At 50.3% G+C, this 13,759-nt stretch overlaps 1 protein-coding gene across 2 annotated transcripts in view; it reads right to left on the bottom strand.

Moving 5' to 3' along the window:
- Positions 1–13,759, bottom strand: part of RABAC1 (Rab acceptor 1) — a 273,689-nt gene that overhangs the window by 38,833 nt on the left and 221,097 nt on the right. For both annotated transcript variants that reach the window (XM_069640925.1, XM_069640926.1), the window contains exon 5: positions 1,442–1,543. In XM_069640925.1, the coding sequence (XP_069497026.1) occupies positions 1,442–1,543 (102 nt within the window). The remainder of the gene's footprint in view (positions 1–1,441; positions 1,544–13,759) is intronic.

The following is a 13,759-nucleotide window of genomic DNA, read 5'->3' as shown; positions in this document are numbered from 1 at the left end:
TTAAGGGGTAGAAGAGGAATGCAGAGAGGATAGAATAACCACGGGCGGTGGGAATGCATCTATAATAGGATTTTCCTCTAGCCCCCGCCAAGATGCATAAAGAGGACATGTTTTTCTAACTGGTGTGGCGCGTAGATCTAGGAGTGCAGACCCCCACAGAGAAGCTGTGGCTCAGTCTAGACTGAAATCATTCCCATTCCTGTGGAGCTTGGCTCCTACTGCTGAGCTTATCCAGTTAAACACTGAGCTCTTCTCTAAACGGTGGCAATTAATAAAAGAGACATTGTTGGCTTTACACCATTGCTAAAGACCAGGTGACATAGGTGACCTTGTTGGCCAGTTTGTTCGGGAAATAAAAGTAGTGTTTTCCATGAGTATCAAAAACCTGCAGAATTAAGTATAGGGAAGAAAAGCTTTGATAGCTACATAAATGGCCTGTAACTCCAGTATATTTATAAAAGAGCCTGTCCTGAAATCCCAATAAAATCTAAATCTTTAGGTCGCGCAAGGCCACTCCCCTCCCCGAAGGCTGCCCCACAACCGGTTTCAGAAATATCCATTGAAATGTAAATAAACCTGTCCAAAATTCCTGTTTTGCAAGCAGACAAGCAAGGTGGTGTGGCAGGGCACACAAGCAAAGCGTGTCAGGGACTGGTGCAGTGGCATGCGTGCAAACAAGTAGTGGCAGCCAGTGGTGTGGGTATGCATGCAGACAGATGTCAAGAGTGATGTGTGCTCAGGCAGGAAGCACACGCCTGGGCAAACTGGCGATGGCACAGATACGTGGATGGGTGCTGGAAGAGTGGTGTTGATACGTGGGCACACAAGCATATTGGTGTGGGCATTTGTGAAGGCACTGGCACAAGCAGGTACATCAGTGGACAGTCAAGCAGTTGTGACAGAGGTCTGTGTGGCTCTGGCACATGTACGGGCAGAAGGTGTGGGCGATGCGTGCAAGAAGGGTCAGACATTGGCATGATACGATAAGATAGGTTATTTATAACGCCTTTAATACCCAGAGGTTTCTAAGCGCGGACCTGGGGATCGAACCTGTGTTGCTTCGTGTGATCTTGCTTCCAAGGCGAACACGTTGCCGCTGAGCTATCCTCCCGGGACAGGTGCGAAAGGGGAGCACGTCCCAACAGAGAGTTGGGTATGTGCGCTCAGGGCACATGCAGTGGACTCAGTGCTAGCCTGCATGTGCTGAGGTATGCGTGTGAGCACGTGCTGGTGTAGGTATAAGCATGTATGCAGTGGTTAGTGCAGTTGTCTTCAAACTGTGGAGCTGGCTTCCAGGAATAATGTTGAAATTATCCTGCCCTATGAGGTAGGGGTATCATGCCTAATATGCCACAGGAAGAATAGACAAGACACTTTAGCCAGTCTGACAACCTTTCCTAGAATTAAAAATGAAGAAAATGTTTGCATACAGAACACTCACCTATAACCCAAAAGACAGCAGAGCCAGCACCGGCCACCCAGAAGAAAGGTAAGGACACTCCACCAGCAATACCATACTGATGGGCTGTGGTCATCTCTCGGCCTGCAGGACCAAACAAGAGAAACGTATGATAAACACACACTGCAATTAAATCCATGTAAGCTCTTCTAGAAACAAATAAAAATGTATTTTTATATATTTATTTTCACATTCATCGAGCACACTAAACCTTTAGGCATCAAGGCGCTAATGCACATTTTTTTTTTTAAATAACATTTTATTGAAAGTTTTTGAACATTCCTACAACATACCAACTGTTTCCCCCCACCCTTCGTCTCCCTTTGCCGGGTCGATCGTCGATCTGTTCATCTCTTGCCACTCTGTACATCACCAGTCCAGTAATAAGTTCTTTGCCACGTCCATGTTGTGCTCCTGCGCTTCCCGCTCTCCCACCCCTCAGACCGATCTCAGGTCACATGTTCTTCCCACTTTCCCCAGATTTTAGTGGCCTTTGCCGGGCATCCCCGTGCTGTATAAATTCTGAGTTCTTTCGCCGCGCAGATGTCCATTTCATTGGACCACTGAGCCGCCGTCGGGCACTCCGGGGCTCCCCATTTCTGTGCAATGTCACGTTTTATCAGGCCCATTGCTGTGGAGAGAAGAATGCCCTCCCATTTGTTTGAGATGTTCTCATCTGGGGCCCCCAGTAACATTATTGCGGGTCGCAGTTCTATCGTGTAAACCCAGTGCTCTTTTTCCAAAATTTGTAAGCATTGTGTCCAGAATGTCTTCATTTTAGGGCAGTCCCAAAGGAGATGGATGAAGGTGCCCTCTTCCCCCCAGCATTTCAAATAGTTTGGATCCGTTGCCCTTCCCCAACCAAAAAGGGCCACTCGGGGGTAGTGTACCCTATGTAGTATCTTTAGCTGTACCAGTCTTATTCTGGAGTCTATAGAGATTTCACGTGGATGCATGAGAACCTGGATCCAGTCCTCAGGCTCAATGTCCCCGACATCCCGCTCCCATCTGGCTTTGAGGCTGGTCAGCTCCGGGGTAGCAAATGCATTAATAGCTTTATATAGGGTGGTGGTCACCTTGGTGGGGATGTGTTGTGGAAGTAAGTTGCGTTCCAGGGGTGTGTAGTCGGGGGCGTCAGCAAGTGCTTGCCTGTGGCCACTAAGTGCGTGTGATAATTGTGTGTAATGGTAGTGTTCTGCTGCCGAAATACCATATCCCTGCTGAAGCATTTCAAACGAAAGAATAGAGCCCTCTGTTAAGATATTTCCTATCGTGGTTATTCCGGCCCTCACCCACCGGGTCCAGGCGGGCAGCTTCCACACTTCCGTCAGCATGTGGTTATTGTATAGTGGTTGTGCCATGGTAATCTTGTTCCCCCAGCCTATGTGCTTGTGTGCCTGCCGCCAGACGATCGCGATGTGAGAGGACATTGTCTGTGCGGGGGGGTCTGGATAGGCGTTGATACATTGTTGCGAGTGGTGGGGTATCTTGCCTGAAGGGTAGTTCTGCTCTGATGTGCGGTAGGTCACGGTCCCCATGGAGGAGGTAATTGACAATGTTTAGTTGGCTGGCCCAGTAGTAGGACTTCAGGTGTGGGACACCAATACCCACGCTCCCAGATCGATCGCTGCAGCGTGGTCAGCGCAATTCGAGGTTGCCCCCCCCCTTCGATATCAATTCCCTGAGGAGGCGTTGCACCCGGACAAATTCCGAGTTTGGTATGGCCAGTAGGGCGTTCTGCAGTACGTAGAGAAACCGTGGAAGTGCCATCATTTTGAAGAGGGCCGCCCTTCCCATGAGTGTGAGGGGGAGGTGCATCCAGTGTTGTACATCCCCCGCGAAGCGGGCCATCAGTGGGTGCAGGTTGTGATGCACATAGTCTGAGAGAACCCCGAAGACCCATATGCCCAGATAGCGGAAGCCGTCTCTTTCTATTCGGTATGGGGAGTCCCGGGGGATTGCCAGATCATCCCCTTTTACTGGGAAGAGAACTGGATTTCCCCCAGTTTACTCTAAGGCCACTGAAGTCTCCATAGGTCTTTAACATTTGGGTTATGATTGGGCATGCTTGGCCTGGGTTACTCAGGTAGAGTAATAGGTCGTCTGCATAAAGGGAAAGCTTATCCTCCCGTCCATTTGGCCAAAGGAATCCGGACCACGTGGCGACCTGTCTGAGCCATCGGGCCAGTGGTTCGATGGCTAGGGCGAAGAGGAGAGGAGACAGAGGACAGCCCTGCCGGGTGCCTCTGCCCAGCGGGAAGGTCCCGGAGGTCCAGCCGTTCACCCTAACTGTAGCTAGTGGGGTTTCGTATAGGAGTTGAATCCAGCTAAGGAACGTTTCGCTGATGCCCATGCGCCTCACAGTTGCCCAGAGGCTAGCCCACACCACTGAATCAAACGCTTTCTCGAAATCTATTGCGAGGAGTGCGAGTGGAGTGTTTAGGGTCGGGGCCTCTTCCAAAAGCAGCTGTTATCAGCGTAGGTTCATTCTGGTCGATCTTTGCGGCATGAAGCCGCATTAATTTTGATGGACCAGTGAGAATATTACCCCTTGGAGCCTGTTGGCCAGTACTTTGGCAAGGATTTTTGTTTCGCTGTTGAGAAGCGATATCGGTCTATACGATGTGCACTGATTAGGGGGGCGGGGGGGGGTTTGCCTTTTTTGGGAATGACCACTATGGTGGCCGTCCGTAGATCCGGTGGGAGGGTGCCCTGTTCTTTAGCGGCGAGGAATAGATCCCGGAGGGGGGCGGCCATCTTATTGCTGCCCAATTTCTTCCAGGTCTCGGCCGGGACGCCGTTTGGGCCGGGTGTCTTCCCGGATTGTAGCTGGTTCAAGGCTTCCGCTATTTCGGTTTCATCTAATTCCCTGTCTAAGTGAGTTTTCTGCAATTCCGATAATTGCGGAAGCACGATCTCATCCAGGGGGGAAGCGTCTGTGGGGACCGTTGGGGCGGCGTAAAGCGTACTGTAGAAATTGGCAAAGGCCTCCGCTATTTCTGGGTCTGTTTGGGCCGGCCCGTTCGGGCCATCGGTGATCTGTCTGACATGTCTGTGCCCCTCATCCCGTCTTTCCAGCAATGCCAATAGTTTGCCGGCTTTGTCCCCTTGCTCATAAATTCTCGTCTTTGATTCCCAGTGTGCCTGCCGTGCCTTATCAAGCGCCGTGTTATGGAGTGATGCTCTAGCCTTCAGGAGGGAGTGGTGCATTTGCGGGGAAGCGTTCGATATATTTCTGGTTTCCCATTTCTTTACTTCCTCCTCTGCCTCCGTCACCCTCCTGTGATGTTCTCTCTTTTGGTTACAGATCCAGGCTGTCATTTCCCCCCTAAGCACTGTTTTATGCGCCTCCCATAATTTCACAGGGTCCTCTACCGAGCCTGTATTTATCTCAAAGAATTAATTGGATTTGTCAGTGATGTGCTCCACGAACTCGGGGAGGCCCAGGTAGTAGCCATTTAGCCGCCATGTTTTGGGCGGCAAGGGACGATCCGTACGGAGCGTCACCTCCAGGGGAGAGGTGTCTGATATGCCCCGGGGATGGAAATCTGCTGATATAACCCTTCTGGGGCCGGGAGGAAGAGGTAATCCAATCTGGATAAGGATGCATGGACCCCCGAGTGGAAGGAGAATACTTGGTCTGTAGGGTGGAGTTCTCTCCACACGTCACTCAGACCAAGCGCTGATGTGAAGGTCGCCAGCCATGTGGGACGGTCTGGGTTCCGGCTGCGGATGTGGGTCCGGTCAAGTGTGTTGCACATAACATCGTTAAAATCCCCCCCACCCACAATCCACACCTCTGCTTGCTGTTGTGCCATCAGGGCCATCACCTCCCTCAGGAGACCCTCCCCCAACCCCGGCGGAGAATATATCGCTAGAATGGCCACTGTCTTTCCCCTCAGCACGCCCCGGATCATCACAAAACAGCCCGAGGGGTCCTGTACCACAGCAGATAGATCAAACGGGAGTCGCTTATGTAAAAGGATCAGGGCGCCCCGGGAGCCCATCGTATACCCTGCATGGTATGCTAGTCAGTAATTAGTTCTGCGAAAGAACTGGCAGGTTGAACCTGCTAAATGGGTCTCGGTAAGGAGGGCTATGTCGGGAGAGCGTCTGTTAAGAAATTGCGTGACTAATCGGCGTTTGATACTTGAGCCCATGCCGTTTACGTTCCAAGTAATTATTTTGAGTGACCTGTGGCGTTCGTGGGGTGTCGTTGGGGCTAGTGCATTTCCATAAGTGGGGTCATCTTGGCGCTGTGTGGTCATTGCTGTCTAGTGATCTGGAGTGTTGTGCCAGATGGGTGCATGGTGCGTTTGGCCGTGGAGATGTAGCGTGTGTGTGAGGTGGAGGCTTTGGCATCGGATATGGTGTGTTCGGTGGCATCTTGATCAGTGTGGATATAGTGTGATTACCCGGAAAGTAACTAACGTAGAACTGTATCCCTTCCCCCCTCCCCATACTCCTCCCAAACATGAAGTATCTGTCGCCCAAACTCTACTGGCGCTCAAAACAGTGTCGCCAGATTAACTTAATGTGAACTGTGGTCACCTTCCCACCAACTTACTACTCGCTTGCGGGTCTGGTAACTCGGATCAGGGGCGTGGTGTCCGCCGATGGAATGGTGTGTTAGCGATGGCAGTGTGTGGCTCTCTGATCAATTGTGTGGGAGCGACGGCTTCCCATCACTGGTGTCGACCCGGGAGGGACGTTGCATTGCAAATGGTTGCCAAGAAATAGATCGATGGTCGAGGGTACTGATGGTACTGCGAGTTCCCCTCTCTGGCCAACATGGCTGTTACAGGGACCTTGTAAGGGATCGCGGTCTTCGTCCGGGTCCGCTGGGATCCCCGGTATGGGTCGTTGGGCGGGTCCCTCTCCCCGTGGTTGGGGTCTTGGTCTACCTCTGCGGTTTTGAACGGGTGCGGTCCAGTCCCCTACGATGTGGGTCTCGGCCCATTTCCAGGCTTCCTGAGGATCGGTGAAGTGGACGCTTTTACCTTCATGCCGGATTTTTAACTGGGCCGGGAACAGCAGCCCATCTCACGTTCATGGAGTGGAGCTTCCTTTTAAAGGTGCTCGTGGAATGGAGCTTCCTTTTAAAGGTGCTCGAAGGGTTGTCTGGCTTTCTGGACCTCGCGGGTGTAACCTGGATAGAAGGCAATTCTGGCTCCGTTATATGTCATTGTCCCTTTGGTTCGGGCCATTTGTAAGATGGCGTCCCGGTCTCGATAATTGAGCAGCCTTGCTATGATTGTCCTTGGGGGTGCACCCGGGGTCGGGCGGCCTGCGGGTATGAGGTGTGCACGTTCCCCCGAGAAAAAGTTCGAGAGAGTCTTTGGCGCATACAGGTCTGCCAATCATTCCTCCAGAAAAAGTTCCATGCTGGGTCCCTCTTCGCGTTCCGGCAGTCCCAGGATGCGGATATTGTTGCGGCGGGACCTGCCTTCGCCCTCATCCACTCGGGCCTCCAGGGTTTTCAATCTAGTTAATGCTTGCGCCAGTTGTTGGTGTACCCCACCGAGGCCATCCTCCACACCGGAGATAAGTTGTTCCGCCTCCCCAGTTCGGGATGACAGCTTTTGGAGATCATGGCGGAGGAATGAGACCTCGGTAGAGATGGCGTCCATTTTTTGCTCCACCGAGGAGCGGGAGCTGGCGATGGCAGCCATCACATCCTTGAGCGAGAGGGTCTCGTCTGGCAGGGGGAGGGGTCACTCCATGGTCCTCAGTGCCCTGTATAGTGGATGTGCTTGTGGCGTATTGGTCCATGGTGCTTTGTGTCGAGGTCTTTCTGCTCTTTTCTTTGCCCATGGTGTTGCTTTGTGTAGGGCCCCGTATATCTGTCAGTGCCAGTGGAAGAGGCCCCGTTCAACAGGATTGGCTTCTTTTGCGCACTGGAGATGTCAGTATGCTTCTGCCCGCATTGTGTGTACGTTATTGTTTCCTCCAGGGGCACTCCCTATGGGCACACCGGATTCGAGTTGGCAGGTCCCGCATGGCGGCTTGCCCGTGACCGTTCGCTTTAGTTCCGGGGGGCGGAAGGTTGGATTCTGAGCTGTCAACGCCTGTCTCGGGTTCCCCCTCTGGGGGGATCCGCTCCGTCTCCGGGGGGGAAGGGGGGTGTCGAGTTCTCCGCACCCCGTCCCCCACGCGGCTCTGGCAGCAGACCCAACCGATGTCGCAGGCCGGGGGCTCGCCCACTCTGGTCTTCCCCGCCCCAGCTGTACCGGGGACAGATGACAGGATTTGGTGGCGGCGCACCCTCGGAACGCCCTGGGATGCTAGGCGCGGCTGCTGCGTTCAGCTGTTGGGGCTTGTGGGCTGCATTTGCTAATCCCCGTTACGCTTCAGCGGGTCTTGCCGGCGGCCATCTTGTTCGGGAAGTTCCCGGGCGAAACTTCCAACGCCGATATCTCGTATTTCCCTTTGCGAACTTAGCTCTGTTCTCCGCCGGGTATTGCTCCGAGGTTCCGCCGCCCAGAGTTATCTTTATTTTGCTTTTACACGATCCATATGGCAGGATTGTGCAGGATGTTTCAGGCGGCCACGGGAGCGCCGAAGATTCACGTCTTCATCGCGCGCTCGCTGGCCAAGCCCCCCCGCTAATGCATATATTTAAGGCAAGCAAATTGATTAATGTAGACCATATATATCAGAATGAGAATTCATGCAGGTCTGTGCGATTTCTTGTGGCAGGTGCACAAAGTTCTTTGAGCCCATGGTTACCTCTGCAAATTGTTTGCACTGAAGAGCAAAGTTTTGAGTTGCTTCCTGAACACCCAGTAAGATTGTTTGGCTCCGAGTGATGGAGGTAGAGTTCCAAATCTTAGATGCCATTACCGGAAAACTGGATTCTCCCGCTCTCATGCGCCTGAAACTAGGAATGGGCAGTTGGTATAGGGAGCGAGTGCGTCTGGTTGAATGCTTTCTTGTGAGTGAGATACATGGGTACTTTGTTGGCAAGGCATTTGTGTCCAGTCCCTAAAATGAGTGGAGCCTTGAGCGCTAAAGTACTTTTGTTGCTGGTGCACGCAATCATGCGGTTGACTCAAAACAGGGTCTCTTGCAGGGGCTATAGCGACTCAGGAAGGGGGGTAAGGCAGTGAAGAATAAGTTCCCACTATTCGAGGAGGGTCTCCAAGAGGGCAGAACAAGATCCAAGAGTTTGGAACAGCTCGGTAGCAAAGGCTACCTCGATAAAGAAGAGTGGCCCACAGGGGACACTTGTGCGTAGAAATGGATGGATGCGCCATGGGCCACCGGTAAGGGTTGCAAGTACTCACTGACCCTCGGCACATTCCAGACCAAACTTCGGCCGTCGAGTCCACTTCCGTCGCATGTTCAATTCCTTCAGTTGCGCAGCTCTGCAGCTTTCAGGGGCTGCGTTCCAGGGATGATTCCATGGCGTGACAGTGGGGATTTCTCCGCTCCGGATGAAGGGAACAGGCCAATTCTGCTGCAGCGAGTCTGAGGGCACAGCAGCAAGGCACCTACAAAGTTAGTCACTACAGCTGTGCGACAGTGACTACGTAGGCTCTGGTTCAGGTGTACCCTCCTAATTCCAGGCCTAGGAATGCAAGGTGTACGAATCCCGGCAGGAGAGTGCCTTAAACCCAGAGCTTACAGTCTCCAAATGCTCAAGTGTCAACTCAAGACGGCGACGGTTCCAGGGCAAAGGTCCAGTACGAGCTGGTCAGTTCACTCGGCGGTCCAGGGACACTTCCAAGCAGGCTCGATTGTAGGGTAAGTTGGAGGTGCTGAGAATAGTTGGTCCCACTTTTCCAATGGGTCAAAGCGCCTTTGCAGACCTTCTAGGTTCGATCAGAAACTGGGGGTCCAACGGGACGACAGGGGGCTTAGGGTGCCAAAGCTTCCAGTGGGTCTTCAGGATACTTGGCCCCTTTACTAAGATGCCTTCTCTTATCCAAAATCTCCTGTGCGCCAAAACAAAGAGAAACCAAATGAGAGATCTGCTCACATAAGGCCATCCAAGACTTGGACCAATCACGGACCATGGTGGTGGCACCCAGGATGTGTATTGGAACTAGACTGTTCCAGCCCACATCCTGGCGGCACACACACAAGGCATGCAGAAGCCCGCGAAAGCTTTGGTTTGTGGGGGGTCTGCATAACCAAATAAGGAATTCCCCAGTCTGCTTGCCCTGGGGAAGGCAAAGGGACAAGATGGCCAAAGGATAGAACAAAGGACATCGTGGCATGGCCATTTTAGGCACTGGCCACTGTCCCGAGAAAAGCGGGGAAAACCCGGTATGGACCATTGAATAGAGTTGAAAATACACAAAAAGTAACAGCTGCCAGCAGCTCTGTCCAAGGCACACCTGTACATTCACGAAAAATCCTTTGAGGGTGCCTCAAAAATGTAAAAGAGACCCCAACGCACTTTACTGGAAGGTACATTGTGCACTGATAAAATGTTGCTAGAAACTAGCAACAAAGTTAAAGACTAAGAGAAACAAAGTCTCCCAGTACTGACTGTCCCAAGGCATGTCAGTTTCCTCAGAACAAAAGTCAGGCTAAGATGGCCAGACAACAGCAAAAGGTCGGGGGGGGTTCAAAACTGGAGCGAAAATGACCCATAAATGGAAACCTAACAGTATGGTAGAGTGTAGGTTTTCATGGTCGCTGTCGTAGTCCCCAGTCAATCAGAAGGATCTGCATGTGCTCTGCGGAGTTGGTATACGATATTCCATTTTCATCAATGCAGTCAAAGGGAGGTTTAGTGAAAGTATTAAGGGTTGGGCATATGCATGAATCCTGGGTGTTGACTTAAGCAATGTGGCCATTATCATGTCTTATGATAGGTTATTTATGATATGATAGGTTATTTATAACACGCCTAATACCCCAAGGTTTCTAAGTGCAGACCCGGGGATCAAACCTGTATTGCTCTGCAACGTCTTGCTTCAAAGGCAAGCATGTTGCTCCTGAGCTATCCTCCCCTTCTTGCACTTACGTAACGTATCAGCAAAGAGTTACTTACCATCAAAAAGTAAGGTCTTGGGGTTCAAGATTATGCCTTTTTCACCAAGATTCATATCGTGAGGACACCCCCATCACTTTTAGAATACCATTCACACAATCAGGCCATGGGTGATCTGAACAAACATATTAAAAGCATTGACTGAGTGTGCAAGCCTGAGTTTGCACGTCAAAGGTGGCATGGGAGGAACATATACTAAAACATGATAGACTAAGGTGACCAAGTGGAAGGAAGGAATACAAACATTTCCTGGCTGAAAGTCGTACAAGTAATTTCTGCCGTGCAGCTTTGCTGAACATTTTAGTACCATTGTGTGCAGGCTGAATAAGAGAAACCAATTTTCATAGTAGGTGGTCAGGGATAAGAGCATGCAAGCTTGTCCTTGTACCTCTGCTTTAAGTTTACATTTGCAACGCTCAGGTATATGGTTTGCGAGTTCGGGTATCGAGAATGCAGACATACAACAATGTGGGAGAAATCATTTTGGCTTATGCTGCTCCCAAGGAACCGCCTGCTCCCACTTTTGTGACCTCCATTTCTAGGACTACTCTTGCAGCTCCTTTCTTAGTTTACTTCTACGGTTTGCTCACTACACGCGACATACCCACCAGTGTGGAGTTAGCACCCAGTTCCAAGGGCTGGAACGCATGTTAATGGCCCGGCAGCCTGAGTTAGCGGCCTGAGCAAAGCGAGGGCAGCTAATGGGCACTACGGGTTACTAAAGCAGTAACCCGGTGTGCTAAATAAAATGTATTTTCATTGATTGCAACCCCAAGGCCGGTGGAGACTATAGGTGATCAAACTCTTATCCCAACTACTCTCAGAGGTACACTGTTTGCTACAGGACACCCGAGACTGGATTTTTAACAGGGTGTCTAGGGAGAGAGGGCAAGGGAGGCAAGGTCACTGCCCCATGTGGGACCAGTGAGACTATACACCTTGAAAAGATAAAGGCTGCCACCAACTAGTACAGCCCCCACATCCGGCAACGAAAGGACACCTGTTCAGGGAATGTCAGGTACAAGGTGTCTCCAAACATGGAGGCTCTTGGGGTCCAACAGGTGGCACATATCGTATTTGATCACTCATCAGAGAAGGAACAATTAGGGGAAAAAGTAAAATTGTACCTCCCCTTTAATAAAAAAAAAAAGAATATGGAGTCCTTTGGCAAGTGGTTTGAGGAGGCATATCCCTACTAGGAAAACAGGGTGTCCACCACGTTACACCGAAAACACTCTAAAAGGCTAACTTCACAGAGTCACCCAGTTTCACTCCTAGGAGGGGGTGGCCAGTGAAGTATGCTTTGAAGAATACACATGCACAATAAAAACACACCACACAAAATACACATACCATGTATTTAGTATTGCATTAGAATGAAAACAAATGGTCAAATAAGTACTGTACTGTGTTTTTCCTATATACTTTGTTTATTTTAAAGAGTTATGAAAGATCCCACCTCAAGCCAAGAATGGCCTATATGATTCCTAGAAAGGGGGATAGGGGTTAAAAATCAGGAAACCAGCCCAAAGGGTCAAATTAGAGATGCAGAGTAGTGTGCCTAAATAGGTCCCAGTAAACCCTGCACAATAATTAGGAACATAACCAAATCCTGCTACAGTAATATCATTATATTCTATGAGCAGGAGTGTACTGCAGGGTTTCTTTTTTTAATATAAAGTATACTAACAAAAAACAAACAAAATCAATTTTGCCTTCAGGGAAAATGTCTCAGTTAAGGGAAGTACCATTTATAGTCACTTTTAAGGGGTTTACAACACTGCAAGCACCAAGACCAGGAAGGCCCAAATAAGAAGACAACTAGAGAACCCACAAGGAGGGCACCTCATATACAAAGATCACGCAGAAAGGAGCACTGCAGGGCCATGCAAGGGTAACAGGTCAGCTCCGGGGAGCAGATGGGTCCAGCCCGCCATCAAGAAAAGGGTCCCAAAACAGAGGCAATGGCTGGAGGCGACCCAAAAGATCCCACGATGGAGCGGAAATGGAACAACAGCAACCTATTAAAACAGGAGGGACACCTAAATTGGGCTCTTGGACCAAAAGGGAGTGATTAGTGTTCCACCAACTGCAGGTGAGTAAGAGTTCAGTTAGGCTGCCAGACAGCTAGGAGAATGGCAAGAAGTATAGGAAGAGGCCTGGATGGGATTACACCAGCAAGGATAACCAGGATGCACAGCATAGGACAAAGGAGTCCATTTCAGTCAGTATGGTCCAACCATGGTGCTTAGAAGCAGACCACCTTCGCAGCAATCTTCAGGTAAAACCAGGAACAATCTGAGGCATGCAAGGGGTCACCTACTGATCGATTATTTACTCAGAGCTCATGATGCCCCAACATCAACATGTCCATGTTGGCCATGTCTGGTGGGGCGCCCATACAGACAAAAGCCATACAACTAATTTGCCAGGAGCAGATATAAAAGATTTTTAAAAAAATTAGTACTTCAATGGTTATGTAGGTGTATTGGTATACTAGTGTGTTAAACGTGGCTATGACTCTGGTGTAGACAAAACTAAAATTACATCTGGCAGCATCCTTCTACACAACACTTTCAGGGTGATCATCCTGGGACAGAAATGGGGTCTTTAGAAAGCACCACAGTCTTGGTAGCTATCTGAAATACTAAGGGCAAGTCACACACTAGAAAAAGAACTGCAGTGGAAGGGAGACTTGAGAAGAAGTCCAATTGGTCACACAAAGAAAAGTGAAAAACTATCATAGCAAGCAAAAGGGTTAGGAGACCCACACATCTAGGGAGAAAGAACACCACCAAAATGGAATTGTGCTTTAAAAAATGGTTCGAGCAATACACAACCAGTTTTTGCCCCGTCCCAGAGAAGAACAAGTTACTTCTTACCTTGTAACGTTCTTTCGACGGGATGTTCCTCCGACGTATTCCTCATCTTAGATATCTCCTTCCAGCTCTGCTGGCCTCGGAAATTTTTTTCTCTAGAGGGCGCTGCGCGTCGACGTCCTCCGAGTCCATGTCCCTCAACAGCCGCCGTATCGACGTCGACGTCATCCTGGCTATAAAGGCCGCACGCAGCGCCCGTTGCTCAGTTCCGTTTTGTAGCCCACAATAATGCTTTCTGGACTAAACTAATCACCCTGAAGGAGCGTAAGCTGCAACAACAAGGGAAGTAGAAATGCGGGGATGGATGGGAGGGTCGATGAGGAATACGTCGGAGGAACATCCCGTCGAAAGAACGTTACAAGGTAAGAAGTAACTTGTTCTTCGAAGGGATTGTGTCCTCCGACGTATTCCTCATCT

Source organism: Ambystoma mexicanum, chromosome 1q, assembly GCF_040938575.1.
Source record: "Ambystoma mexicanum isolate Mex_15411 chromosome 1q, UKY_AmexF1_1, whole genome shotgun sequence".
Taxonomy (NCBI): Eukaryota; Metazoa; Chordata; class Amphibia; order Caudata; family Ambystomatidae; genus Ambystoma; species Ambystoma mexicanum.
This window is presented reverse-complemented; position numbering and strand designations above follow the sequence as displayed.